This window comes from Nymphaea colorata, chromosome 7 (genome assembly GCF_008831285.2).
Source record: "Nymphaea colorata isolate Beijing-Zhang1983 chromosome 7, ASM883128v2, whole genome shotgun sequence".
In the NCBI taxonomy this organism is placed as follows: Eukaryota; Viridiplantae; Streptophyta; class Magnoliopsida; order Nymphaeales; family Nymphaeaceae; genus Nymphaea; species Nymphaea colorata.
The window spans coordinates 20,218,646-20,232,229 of record NC_045144.1 but is presented as its reverse complement, the minus strand read 5'-3'; the positions used below and the strand labels follow the sequence as shown (position 1 = coordinate 20,232,229).

Here is a 13,584-nt window from a genome sequence, read left to right as displayed (position 1 = left end):
GCTCTTCAGTGGCAACAGAATTGTACCTAAATTCTGCTGTGTATCACGACACTCTGGCTCTTTCTTTGAGTTCCATGATATGAGATGTAGGACAAAATATATGGCATATCTTCTAGTGGATTTTCTGGCATCTGGGTTGATATAGCTATAGTGGGCATTGGGTTAGGCATTTAAATAGTTGAAATGACTTCATTAGAAAGTCCATATTCAAGAGTCCCCTTTGAGTTCATTTCTGCGAATTAATTTTGAAATCTTTCAATGGATGTCACATACTAGCAAACCCAATTGACTACTGAGTGGATATGACTAACGTTATTAAAGTGCTCCAATAAGGCATTAGGTGGTGAAGCATAACTGGTCGAGCAGGGTACACGTAGGCGGCGCATCCTTGTTTGGATTCTCATGAGTGCTACTTTTGTAAGCTGTAAAAGGCGAGGGTGCTTCGTCGAACTGAAGTGTGCAAGCTGCCCACCCATGCCCCGACACAAACCAGGACTCCAAAGGCTGGGGAACTTGTGTGGGGGGGGGGGTGGGAGGACTTTGGACCTTATTTGGCGGTGGTGGGTTGTTAACTCCCGATCACCTGAAAAGTGCTCCAACAAGGCCATGTAAAGAGTGGATCTCTAAATGTTGATCCAAAACTGTGCTACTCAATGAGGCCACGGAACAAGGCGATAAGTCTACGCACTTCTTTCAAACACTTTCAAGAAAAATCCATTCATGGTTTGATAATGAACTGTTGAACAAACCCGATGGAGTTTCCATTGACAATGATATCATCCACAAGGAGGATCTCATCGAAGTTTGACAGTCCATAACATATGTACTAAAAAAAAAGGATCTTAGTTTATATTAATCCAAACTTGACTAACAACCGAGACTGCTATAAAATTTTAACATGAAAATATACACTTTTTTGTGGGATGTGTGTGCAATTGCCCACATTATGCCCACACCTGCCACTCGTAACGTTCGACCAAACTTGATCGGGCGCGCCTTTCTCGTAGCTTGGTTTGCATTATTGTTACCTTAAATAGTTTTCATTTAAGATTAGTTTCGCCAACCTTTTGTTAGATGATGGGTGAAATAATTTACTTTAGTTGTTGAATCTGCTGGTTTATTACGGAACCACTATCTTTATCCCCTTGCAGCTGCATAAAGTGGTTATATATGCCGTGGGTTTATCGAGCTGGAGTTTGTGGACATTAAAAGGTTACACTACTCACGTTGCCCCAGCATCGATTCTAATCAGGCTTGCTATAAGTCTCACTCAGTATGAGATCGAGTTGCATGCATAAGAGTATTTTGGAGATTTTTTACAAAAAATATTTATTTTAAACTTTTTTATAACCCCTTTTGTCTTTTCAAAAGTATCTTATTTTATTTTAAATAGAAATAATTTTAAGTTATTGCACACCCCTGTTTTTAGTGCACAGGGCGGTGCACATTACCCGTTGAGCTCAATATACAGTGTTTTTATAGGGACTACAATAGCATTCAGAACTACAACAATATAATTACTTTCAAATGCCGCAAATTTAAAAAATATGGTAGGTAACAAAGTAGTTGAAGTATATATATATATATATATAACAAAAACAAAATGAGTTCATAGTTAATAATCTGCAACAATCCAAAAAATTCAACCAAAGAAGTTTTAACCATAACCCATTGTAACTAAAAATAGAAAATTCAAAAGCCTTAAAATGGAATGGCTCAAATCTGATTTAGCCCAGATCTAAAACCGAAGAAGTACTTGGTATGTTATAAGCATGTGGGTCCTTTGGTTTCCATGGAGATATTGGTACCCCAAGAAGCGCCAAAGCCCTTTCCTCTTTTCCCTGTAATCAGAGTCTCGGGTGGACCTACAATACACTGTCAACTGGACTGTCATTGCTTAAGAACTTGAACTGATAACGCATGAGGGCAAGTTCTGTGTGCCACATATATATGTACCTCCATACATGTACACAATGAGAGCATACATCGGGAAGGTAGACCTTACTACCAACATATGTACTTCCATTATTGACCTTTGTGACAAGGAAGGGTGGATGAAGGTGTGGGTGTGTTGGCAATTGACCATACAAATCCACAAAAAAAAAAAAAAAAAGAAAAAGAGAGAAATGCTTTCATATTGATATCTCAGATCATTTTTTCTCATTTATCATATTTAAAAGTTTAAAAGTTTTAGTGCTAGTACTACTTAGCCAGAAATTTCCCGTTTGGGCACTCGCCATGCACCTTGGTAGTCCATGGACATCAAGGTTTGTGGGAGCCAATCTTGACCATAATGTGCCTCTGATCCGTGCAGTTGAGATGTCATATCAGAAGGCAGCCATCCTAAAACTTCTTACGATTATTGCTCAACACAGTCGAATTGTGTAAAGTTTACATCAATCACTAGTCTTTGTTTGTCTTTCGCGTTAAATGCAAAGCAGAACAGAGAAAAGTTTTTATCCAGCCCACCCGGGCCCGGCCAATAAATATCGGGGTAAGTCCGGTGCCTTATTTTCCAGGATGGCACATGCCGGTGCCTAGGCTTAGTAGCACCTTGTTCTACCATTCTAGCAATTAGGTCAAACAGCGAGGAACACGTCAATATGACACTAGCAGCACATTGTGAATACACATCTAGTGGCCTGACTTATTTGAATTTTATACGATCTTAATTTTAAAGATAGTTGAATTGGCGTTGAAGTTTGGTCACGTTAATTCGTTTTCAATTATGTCCTTAATTAATATCGGCTAAGTCAACCCTGCCAACCTATAGATTAATACCGCGTAAATGGTTTTTAATGGTTTGCAGAAAATAAGATGGCCAAGCTGATCTCCCACAATTACTTGAAGCACAATTCACGTTCTCGATAACCATATTAATACTTTTCTCCTCACCAATCAAAATCAATGAAATTAAGAGTGTTCATATCCTAATCTCCATATCGTTTGCTCATCCAGTCACTGGCAAGAGAGTTGTAAATTATCTTTCTTAGCTACAAACATGATGACGACTAAGCTCCACTACATGATGAAATGAAAGGGATAGACTAGGAGATAAGGACGTTCAGGAGTGGAGACAGATATGGTCATGTGTGGGCAGTTGTCCACATTGTCTCTACATTTACGTATTGTTAGCTCTACCCATTTGCCAATTTACATATTATCTGCCCACCAATCATTTACTTATTTATATATAGTGCTCCTTAATCAACATTTTGCCATGTATGTAAGGGGTTTAAAATTTTTAAATTAGTTCGCTTCAGTCAAGATGCCTGGATTTGCTCCTGGTGATGATATTGGTGTAAAATGGGATTCTTGTTGCACCAAATCCGTTGTTCCGGAGGATATAGAACCGTTAAGCACATATCTTTTTCCTACTTCAAAAAATGGCCAAACCTTCATAACTAATCTGTTACTTGTCTGAAAAAAAGGTGAACGGCTTAACTAATAAGGCCCTTGCATACACGCCAACGTTACTGGAGACGAGAGTTCATCTATTATCTAACCATAAAATAATAATAGGAAACAAGAGGGTCCATGAGCTTGCACGTACATGCTTCCAAATGGTCTGTTTGGAAGTGGATTTCCAGGTCCCAAACCCTGGAGTTCACTTAGATGTAGTTAGATCATATAAAGGGAGAACACAATTTTAAAGGTTGTAATTGAGCAACTATGGCGCCCGCTGGCACAATACATACAGAGTGTACATATATCTGTACATGCTCTAATGCCAATATAACATCTTGGCCCAAAATTGTCCTCAATGCTTGGTCTTGCAAACCCTAACCCAATCTTTAGGCATTCCAGTTCGCACTTTAAAAAGCTATATATAAATCAAGTAATTCTAATCAATTTCTGTGCATTATGCTTTTAGTTGTAGTATAACAAATGAGAGGCAGAGCCAAGGTGTGCTATATTTATCTTCATCAAATAGTGGTTTAAATCTTTTATCCAAGGAATTCCTACTTCTTGAGTTAAATATCAGTGACATAATTTCTGCTGTAGCATTGGCACTAGCCTTGTACTCAAATTCTGTAGTGGATCAAGAGGCTCTTCCTTTGAGTTCCATGACATAATCTGTGGAACAAAATATATGGCATTTCCTCGAGTGGATATCCTGACATTTGGGTTACTATAGTTAAACCCAATTGGATTAGGCATTCAGATAGTTGATCTTGTTTGGAGAATTCATTTTGCAACCTTTTAGAGAATGTCATATGCTAGCAAACCCAATTGACTTAGTGGGTGCTCCAACAGTTCTCCTCGAAAGTGTAGATTTCTAAATATTGAACACATCCCCATATTCAGAAACATTTGGACACAGGAACTTAACGCACAGAAAAAGGAAAGTACAAAAGACTTTATCGGATTTTGATAGTCAAATATTTATCTTCCTTAAATATTTGGCAGCATGCATTTAATAAGACGAAAGATGTAAGAGAGTTGCTTAATTCATGACAAGAAAGAAATTTTGTTGTGATCGACTTTTATGGTTTTTTGGGCATGAATGTTCATGAAAGTAAAATTTCAGTTACAACTAAATTGCATATTAAGACATAATTAGGAGTATAAAAACCTTTTCCTTGCTAAAAAAATCACCTAAACATAAAGTATTAGGGTTTTCCAATAGTGATCATGGACGAAAGGGATATGCACAAACACGGGGACACAAGATAAGCATTAATTAATTTGACAAATTTGAAAAAAGCTGGTTGGCAGAATTTGGAAATAGCTAAAAGGCTAGCATTATTGGGGAAAACTAGGCCTGGGCGTCGGGCCGGGCCGGGCCGGGCTGGCCCGGTATGGGCTGGGTCCGGGTCGCACTTTTTTTTTATCGGGCTCAACTTTAGTGAGCCCGGCCCGGCCCGACGGCCCGTTAGGTCGACGTCGACGAGCAAGCAGAGGGAGGAGAAGGGGAGAAGGCCGGAGGCGGCGATGGGGACGAGGAGCAGGAGGAGAGGAGGCTTTGCATCGCTTCCTTCCAATCGTTGTTGCCGTCGATGATCTCCGACTCAAGACCCCCATCGGTGTGGCCAACGCCGCCGTCGTCGTCGTCATCCAGCAGCAGGAGGGTAGACGAAGGGTCTAGGATCCGGGCCGGGCCGGGCTTAGAAAGGCCCATCCCTAAGGCGAACGGTGGAACTCCATCGGCAGGCCACCCAACAGCATGGGTGGCCGCCGGCGGGTCGCGCCAGCACGGCCGGCCATCGCCCGTCGTGACGGCGGGCCATCGCCCACCCAAAACCGACAGAATCCAGTCTTCTTCTTTCCAATTCAAAACCCTTTTTCTTGATTGGGCGGCTGTAGTGGCGGCGAGGAAGTCACCGGCAGGCTGTGGGTGGGCACCGGTGGGTCGCACGGTGCCCTCCGGCAACGGCGAACCAGCCGGTGGCCTCCCTTCCCTGCCGTCGCCCTCCAACGGAAGGCCAACGCCTTCCATCGCCTTCCCCTCTCCATCTCTGTCTTCTTCTTTTTGACTCTTACTGCGGCTGCGACAGAGGCGAATGGTAGTCGTCGTCGTTCGACAGGAGGGTAGACGAAGGGTCTAGGAGGATACCGCCCAGTTAGGGTCACCTCCCTCCCCGCCAGCTGGTTCCTCGCCGCCGTCCTCCTTTCCTAGAAGTTCTGCCTCCCCTGGTTCAGTGAGTTCTCCCTCAACCCCGGGCTCGCCCAACCCAACCTGCCAGTTAACAAAACGGGTTGGGCTGGCCTGATTTTTTGTGGACCAAGCCCGGTACCCGGCCAGGCCCATCCCAACCCATCAGTTAACACTAATGGGCCGGACTGGGCCTGATTTTTGATGGCCCGGCCCGGTACCTGGCCCACCTGACCCGTTTGTTTACCGGGCCGGGCCCGGGCTTTGGGCCCGACGGGCCGATCCAGGCCGGCCCTGCTCGGATGATACCCACCCTAGAAAAACCTCAAACAAATACCGTCCAACTTATGAGTGCACTTACCTCGAGACTTCGTGGACACCGACTCAGTTAAACATTGATGAAAAGGGGGCTGGCTTTAACTCTCATCTGAAAAGATATTGAATGCACATCACCTTCGCAACTACCGTCATAACTCTCTCTCTCTCTCTCTTTGCACTCTATCTTTCTTCTTCCCTATAAATAGAGCAGCAAGGAGGTTTAATTCTGCACCGATCATCCTTTCTCCCCTAGTTTGGTATAACTCTCCAATGAAGCGAGTCTCCGTCCCCATCCTCTTTCTGACCGTCCTCTTATTGCTGTCTGTAGCATTTGCACGCCAATTAGGCGAAAAAGAATGTATGTGCCATTCTCTGGTTCGCCATAAACCCCTCTCTCTCTCTCTCTCTCTCTCTCTCTCTCTCTCTCTCTCTGTGTGTGTGTGGAGTGTGTGTATATATAGATGATCTTGAAGCTAGTTTGTCATATCACATTTTTAGAGAGATTTGCCGATCTCTTTTCCTTTCCCAGTGAACGTTGTTAATGGCAAGTAGCTACCATTTATTAGCACGTCAGTAAAGCTCTATCAGCATATGCATATAATTCAATCCTTCCAAGTACTGCTTAACCCTGCCATTGATTCCTTCCTGTGTGTGACTTTATGGATGGCGGAAGAAGTGAAACTCACTGATTTGCCTTTGTGAAGAGCACTTACGATCTGCCACGGATCTCATCATTGTTATTTTGCTTCCTTTTTATGGATTCTCACAACTAAACAGCTAAGCTATTGTTTTAACTTTTTAAGCTTTTCCCCCCATTGGAATGAATTAAATAGCATATGCATCTTTGCTCCCCAACTTTGATTTATGTGATGGCGGCCTGCCCGGTTCTTTTGTTCTTGTTGTCTATATATATATTATTCTTACACTCTCTTTGATCTGCTTGTCTGAGTGTCTCTCTCCAATTTCTTTTCCATGCAGATGATAAGGATGCTGATGTAGATCAGTGGGGTGGGCGGCCGGGTTGGGGCGGCCGCCCTGGTTGGGGTGGCGGCCCTGGCTGGGGCCGACCAGGCTGGGGTGGCGGTCCTGGCTGGGGCCCGGGGCGCGGTGGTGGTGGCCCTGGATGGGGTGGCTGTCGATACCGCTGTTATGGTGGTCGGTGCTGTTCCGCCACAGAGTTTGCTGAGTTTGTGCAATCCCAAGGTCTTCCGCAGAACTAATCAAGCGTCAGATCCCTATCCGTTTGAATAAATAAATAATGATGGCCATATGAATCATCATCATGTGTGGAACGTACTTCTAAAATGGAAAGATAGATTATGCGGATAGTGGAGAGAATGATGTTGTGGTTTGTTTCATGTAATGCGAGCCAAAAGCTTGTATGATCATGTGTACGGTTGTGCTGTGTTAACTGTGCAATGAAATGCTATGCAATATTGCTCTATTTGCTGTCGAAAGTATATTCATATGCACGAATAACTTTGAGACCTAAGTTTTGCACAATTAAGAAAGAAATTAATAACCATTTACTCATTAACCCTAGGTCGGTACAAGCTAAATTTGGAGCTAATTATATGATAAAAAGTCCAACTGGTCCATTTGGAAAAAATCCAAGGCGAACAGTATCTGGAAACTGGTCAAAGAAGACTCAGATGCAGGCTTTTGTTGTTGAATAGTTAATTAATAAAGAAACGTTAAATAGTTTTCAGTTTGTTTCACCAACCTTTTGTTGGTTGATAGTGAAATAATTTACTTCGGTTGTTGAATCTGCTGGTTTATTAAGGAAACAGTATCTTTATCCCATTACAGATACATAAAGTGGTTATGCTGTGGGTTTATAGAGTTGGAGTTTATCGAAAGAGGTTTATACAACTCACGTCGTCCCAACAATCTTGATTCTCATCAGACATGGTAGAAGTCCCACAGTATATGTGTATATAATTCAAAAAAAAAAAAAACAAAGAATTCACAATTAATAATTTGCAGAAATCCAAGAAATTCACCCAAAACAGTTTCAAGCATAACCCATTGTAACTAAAAATAAAAAAGCCTTAAAAAGGAATGGCTCAAACCTGGATCTGACTCATAGAACCTATGGAGTACCTGGTATGTAATAAGCATTAGAGTCCCTTGGTTTCCTTTGAGGTTTTGGTAATCACTCAATATAGAGTACTTATGCGACTTGGGGTGAGTGAAAGCTATCCGAAGAAGAGCTGAAGTCTTTCACTCTGCCCTTAGGGTCATGGGTTGCTTCAAGACCATAGTGAATCTATAATATACCTATCAACTAAAGTGTTATGTTTAAAAGACTTGAACTAATGATGCTTTTGTCAATCAATGTGACAGTCAGTCCATATGTTATGCCCTTTGGGGAGTACCCATGTGTATAAGGCACCCAAGTACTTCATTCCATTATTGTATCCTATTTTGAATGCATAAGGCTCAATAAATTACAGATCGGAGACTGGTGATCCATTCAAGTCAAAGAGATCCGACGTCAGGCTTAGCAAGATGTCCTCTTACATGAAAGGACGAAGCTTTAGGTAGTGTTCAACTCATCTAAGTTATAGACTTATAGTACATCGCAACTTTAAAGTTTCCCGAGAGCACCCCTTGCGGCAAGGCCAAAACTTACTGTAGATTTCAGGCAGATGCAGGATTTAGATTGTGGAATTAGGATGTTCATTTTTTAAGCTTAAAAAGAAAAGGTACGAAAAGAGTAAGCCCCATGACAACGACTATATTGGAATCTCCACATTGGACCAGAGGCTTTCTTAGCTATACTATAACTTAGCGATGTCAATTAATGCAAGATCTGGAGGAGAACACAACAGTACTAACCAATGTTCTAATCCAATCTGCAAACATAATTGAGTCATTGAAACTGAAGAAACCGAATGACGTCTTTGAGATTACCTGAGCATCGTCATTGTAGATCTAATACTGACCTTTTGCCTATCTAAGGAACATATTGGCACCACTAAGAGAGTAACACTCCGAGTTTTTTTTCATCAAACATGAGTGTGTGCATGTGCATGTGCATGGGATACATACATACCATAATGCTTGACACAACATGTGTACCTCAACAACTTGTGTTTCCGAGTAGGGGTGCATGCAGGTGTGGCCCGTTCTGGCCTGCAAAAAAATGATTCTTTTCATATTGACAATGGTACCTGTTAAAATTTTAAAATTTTATTGCTGGTAGTCCATTGCCAGAAATTTCTGGTTCCATGGACATGGACATCAAGGTTTGTGTGATCCAATCTTGACCAGAATATGGCTCTGACCCGTGCGGGCTGAGATGTCATAGTAGTGGGCAGCCATCCTAGAACTTACATGCGGTTATTGCTCATGTCTACCCACAATCGAATTGCGTGAAATTCTACAATTCAATACTCAATGTTCGTCTTTCGCGTTAAAAGCAAAGCAGAACCAGTAAAAGCTTTTAGTGGTCTGACAGGAGCCTTCATTTATTAGATGAGTTGCCAACTGCTCTGAATCGGGAGCCCATGTGAGGAAAGTAGCTCCATACCGTGGACCCAGCCTATTAAATTAAATGTCCTCACTTGCTTGTCGCTTTGCCGCATCCCCCGAGTTTCTGCGTGCAGTAGGTCCACAACCCCTTGAATACCCAAGCTGGTTCTAGTGTGCACGCAACTCGTATGCATTCAAAAACCACTCGAGGGAAGTTGGGCCATTTAGAAATTTTTTATAAAGGTATATATATTTCTTTCAGTATTGTAACATTTTTATTATGTTTTACGCCTTTTTAAAAGTCTTTTTTTTTACTCTAATCAATGTATTTTAGTCATTATACATCTCTGTTCATGCACATGGTATACAAATAACTAGCTTTGGGTCTATATACCTGTGTATAGACTCATGTGGTAAAAAAAACACATGTCATCCACCAAAGGTTGTGCAGAATTGCACCGGGGTCCATATTGTGCAGAATTGCACCCGGGTCCATATAATTCATCTCTTGAATACACTCACCTCTTATTCAATAAAAGTTTGCTGGCTTTAAAATACACTCACCTCTTATTCAATAAAAGTTTGCTGGCTTTAACGGGTGGGTTCTGTTCATATATAATGGGCTTAATTATCATTTAAATTGATTGGTGCAACTTCACCGACTTTATTAGGTCTAATTCGGACTTTATAAGGTCTAATTCATTACGATTGACCATTGCTCCAACTAGTGCCAATTTTTTTCCTTTTTCTCGATGAGATCTACCAACTTGGCCTTTATCAGGCCCATTAAATTTCCAACGGCAATAATGGGCTGATCTAGAGTCAAACTCTAAAGAAACGATCAACCACTAATTAAACTATATATTTATAAGTTATCCATGCGTACAGCTATGGGTCATTTAGCAAGCAACTAGCATTTGATGAATCTATATCGGATAAATTCATAAAATAATAAAAAATAGTTCTTATTGCCAAACGCCCCCTTAAAAGGTCAATGCAAGTTCATGTACATTACAACAAACTAAAAAAATAGACCAAACCCTCGGATCCAATCTGTCCCGTTGCATAGCAACTAAAATATCATGTGTGCACTCACATGCATAGACCAGAACTCCCGATCTAACCCGTTTCTTAGCACTTTGTTGACCATTCTACCAATTAGGTCGAACAGCGAGGAACACGTCAATATGAACTGCACATTGTGAACAACGGATCATTGATTTCGGAGTCTGACTTATTTGAAATTTATATAATCTTAACTTTTAAAGATAGTTGAATTGGCTTTGACGTTTGGTAACTTTTCATTTTTCAATTATTTCCTTAATTAATATACCAAAAGTCAACCCTGCCCACCTATACATTAATATCGCATAAGTGGCTTTTAATGGTTTTAGAAAATTAGGCCATCTTATTCGAAGATCAGTTCACATTCTCGATAACCATATTAAATTATCGTCCTCACCCATCAAAGTCAATGAAATTAAGAGTGTTCATATCCTAATCTCCCTATCTTGTACTTATCCAGTCACTTGCAAGATAGTTGTAATTCTTACGCCTATCTACAAACATGATGACTATTAAGCTCCACTACATGCTGAAATGATCTTGATAGACTGGGAGACAATGACGATGAAGGTGGAGCCAGATGTGCTCTTCTGTGGGCAGTTGTCCATACAGAGCACAACGATGAAGGTGGAGCCAGATGTGCTCTTTTGAATTAGTGCCCCTCGGTCAAGATGTCTGGCTCTCCCACTGATGATGGTACATAGGGGTAAAAAGAGACTCTTCTCCTGCATCAAATCCTTTTCTCAGGATTGGATATGAATCAGTTATGTTCATTGCTTTTGCATACATCAAAAATTGGCCTATGCAGTTAGTTTGCAGCAAAAAAAGGTGAAGGGTTTAACTAATGAAGCCCCTGCATATACCCCAACAATGGAGCTGAGAGTTCATCTATTACCTAACCATAAAAATAATAATAGGAAACAAAAGGGGTCATGACTTTGAACAGAAATTAAATTGATCAAAAATACTTCATCGATCCTTAATTTCTTTGGTATCCCTATCAGGTGATGTTCACATATATGCTTCCAAATGGTCTGTATGAAAGTGGATTTCCAGGTTGTAAATCCTGGAGTTCTCATAGATGTAGTTAGATTATATCAAGGCAGAAAACAATTTCAAAGGTTGGTTACAATCTTATTATTCTTGACAAATTCATATCAATTTCTACACATTATGCTCTTATTCCTTATATACCAAACGAGAAGAAGAGCAAAGTGCCATATTTGTCGGATTTTGGTAGTTGATATATATATATATATATATATATATATATATATATATATATATATATATATATATATATACCCAAAAAACCGAATCTAAGTTTATAGTAATCCTAACATGGGACTAACAACCGCGTCCTTATCACTATTTTTGTTAAATATTTAACGAGAGATGAAGGAGAGTTATCAGAATTGACATTAAGAAAATAATACATGACAAGAAAGAAATTTTGATGTGATCCACTTTTATGGTTTTTGGGCACGAATGTTCATGAAAGTAAAATTTCAGATACAATTAAATTGCATAACAAGACGTAGTTAAGAGTAAAAACACTTTTTTCCCTTGCTAATCAAATTCAGCTCAACATATAGTATTACATTTTTTCGATAGTGACAGACGAGATGGATCTGCATAAACACGGGGACACAAGATGATGGATTGATTAATTTAGCAATCTGGAAAAAGCTGGGTGGCGGAATTTGGAAATAAGTAAAAGACGAGAATTATTGGGAGAAAACTCAATCAAATGCCATCCAACTTATGAGTGCACTTATCTCGAGATGTCGACGAAACTGATTCAATTAAATATTGATGGATCGAAGGAGGGCTAAATCTCATCTAAGAAGATATTGAATGCACATTGCCTTCCCAACTACCCTCATAACTCCCTCTGTATCGTATCTTCCCTATAAATAGAGCAGCAAGGATGTTTGATTCTTCACCCATCAGCCTTCCTTCTCTAGTTTGGTATAACTCTGCAATGAAGCGTGTCTCCGTTCCCATTCTCTTTCTTACAATCCTCTTATTGCTGTCTGTGGCATTTGCACGCCAATTAGGCGAAAAAGAATGTATGTTCCATTCTCTGGTTCTTCATAATTCTCTCTCTCTCTCTCGTGTCTCTGTGCGGATGATAAAGAAAATAGTTTGACATGTCACATTTTTAGAGAGATTTGCCTATTTTTTCACATTCCCAATGAACGCAGTTAATGACGTGCAGCTTCCATTTACTAGCACGTCATGAGCATACGCATATAAGCTCAGCCTTCCAGGTGTTTAACCCAACCATTGGTTCCTTCTGTGCGTGAGCTCATTGATTAAACTCATTGATTTGCGTTTGTGAAGAACACTGATGATCTGCCATGGGTCTCACCATTGTTATTTTGTCTCCTTATTATGGTTTCCCACAACTGAACAGCTAAGCTATAGCTTTAACTTCTTACTTTTCTCCTCATCGATATGAACTAAAATGCAGATCCTTGCATTTTTGCTCCCCAATATTGATTTATCAATAGCCGACTTCCCTGTTTTTAGCTTTTTTGTCTACATATATGAATCTTAAACTCTCTTACATTGATTTGCTTGTCTGAGAATGTGCAATTTCTTTTGCATGCAGATGACAAGCATGCTGACGTGAAAGATGCCGACTACCATGTAGATCAATGGGGTGGAGGGCCAGGTTGGGGCGGCCGCCCAGGCTGGGGTGGTGGTCCTGGCTGGGGCCGACCAGGCTGGGGTGGCGGTCCAGGCTGGGGCCGACCAGGCTGGGGTGGCGGCCCTGGCTGGGGCGGTTGCCGATACCGCTGCTATTATGGTCGGTGTTGTTCCGCCGCAGAATTTGCAGAATTTGTGCAATCCCATGGGGTTCCACAAAACTGATCAAGCGTTCGATCCCTATCCCTCTCAAAAATAAATAATGATGGCCTTATGAATCATCAGAATTTGTGGAACGTACTTCTACAATGGAAAGTTACATTAAGAGGATAGCGGAGAGCATTTTCTTGTGGTTTTCTTTCATGTATGTAATGGAGTAACCAAAAACTTGTATGATCATGTGCATGGTTGGTGCTGTGCTAACTGTGCAATGAAATGCTGTGCAATATCATTACTCCATGAAGTTTGTTACT

General features: G+C 40.9%; 2 protein-coding genes across 2 annotated transcripts; both read left to right on the top strand.

Annotated features, from left to right (window-relative positions):
• The first annotated feature begins 6,112 nt into the window (after positions 1 to 6,112).
• Positions 6,113 to 7,358, top strand: LOC116257037 (uncharacterized). Its single transcript, XM_031633636.2, has 2 exons — positions 6,113 to 6,272; positions 6,893 to 7,358. Exons 1-2 carry the CDS (start codon positions 6,185 to 6,187, stop codon positions 7,132 to 7,134), a joined length of 330 nt encoding a protein of 109 aa, XP_031489496.1. The 5' UTR covers positions 6,113 to 6,184; the 3' UTR covers positions 7,135 to 7,358.
• A 5,047-nt stretch (positions 7,359 to 12,405) lies between these two features.
• LOC116257972 (glycine-rich cell wall structural protein-like) lies at positions 12,406 to 13,584 on the top strand. Its single transcript, XM_031635008.2, has 2 exons — positions 12,406 to 12,528; positions 13,074 to 13,584. The coding sequence occupies exons 1-2, from the start codon at positions 12,441 to 12,443 to the stop codon at positions 13,334 to 13,336; spliced, it is 351 nt and encodes a 116-aa protein (XP_031490868.1). The 5' UTR covers positions 12,406 to 12,440; the 3' UTR covers positions 13,337 to 13,584.

Excerpts from the sequence above, each read along its gene's own strand:
- LOC116257037 (XM_031633636.2), top strand. The coding sequence starts at position 6,185 with ATGAAGCGAGTCTCCGTCCCCATCCTCTTTCTGACCGTCCTCTTATTG. Across the intron at positions 6,273-6,892 it reads CCAATTAGGCGAAAAAGAAT|ATGATAAGGATGCTGATGTA; the intron begins GTATGTGCCATT and ends TTTTCCATGCAG.
- LOC116257972 (XM_031635008.2), top strand. The coding sequence starts at position 12,441 with ATGAAGCGTGTCTCCGTTCCCATTCTCTTTCTTACAATCCTCTTATTG. Across the intron at positions 12,529-13,073 it reads CCAATTAGGCGAAAAAGAAT|ATGACAAGCATGCTGACGTG; the intron begins GTATGTTCCATT and ends TTTTGCATGCAG.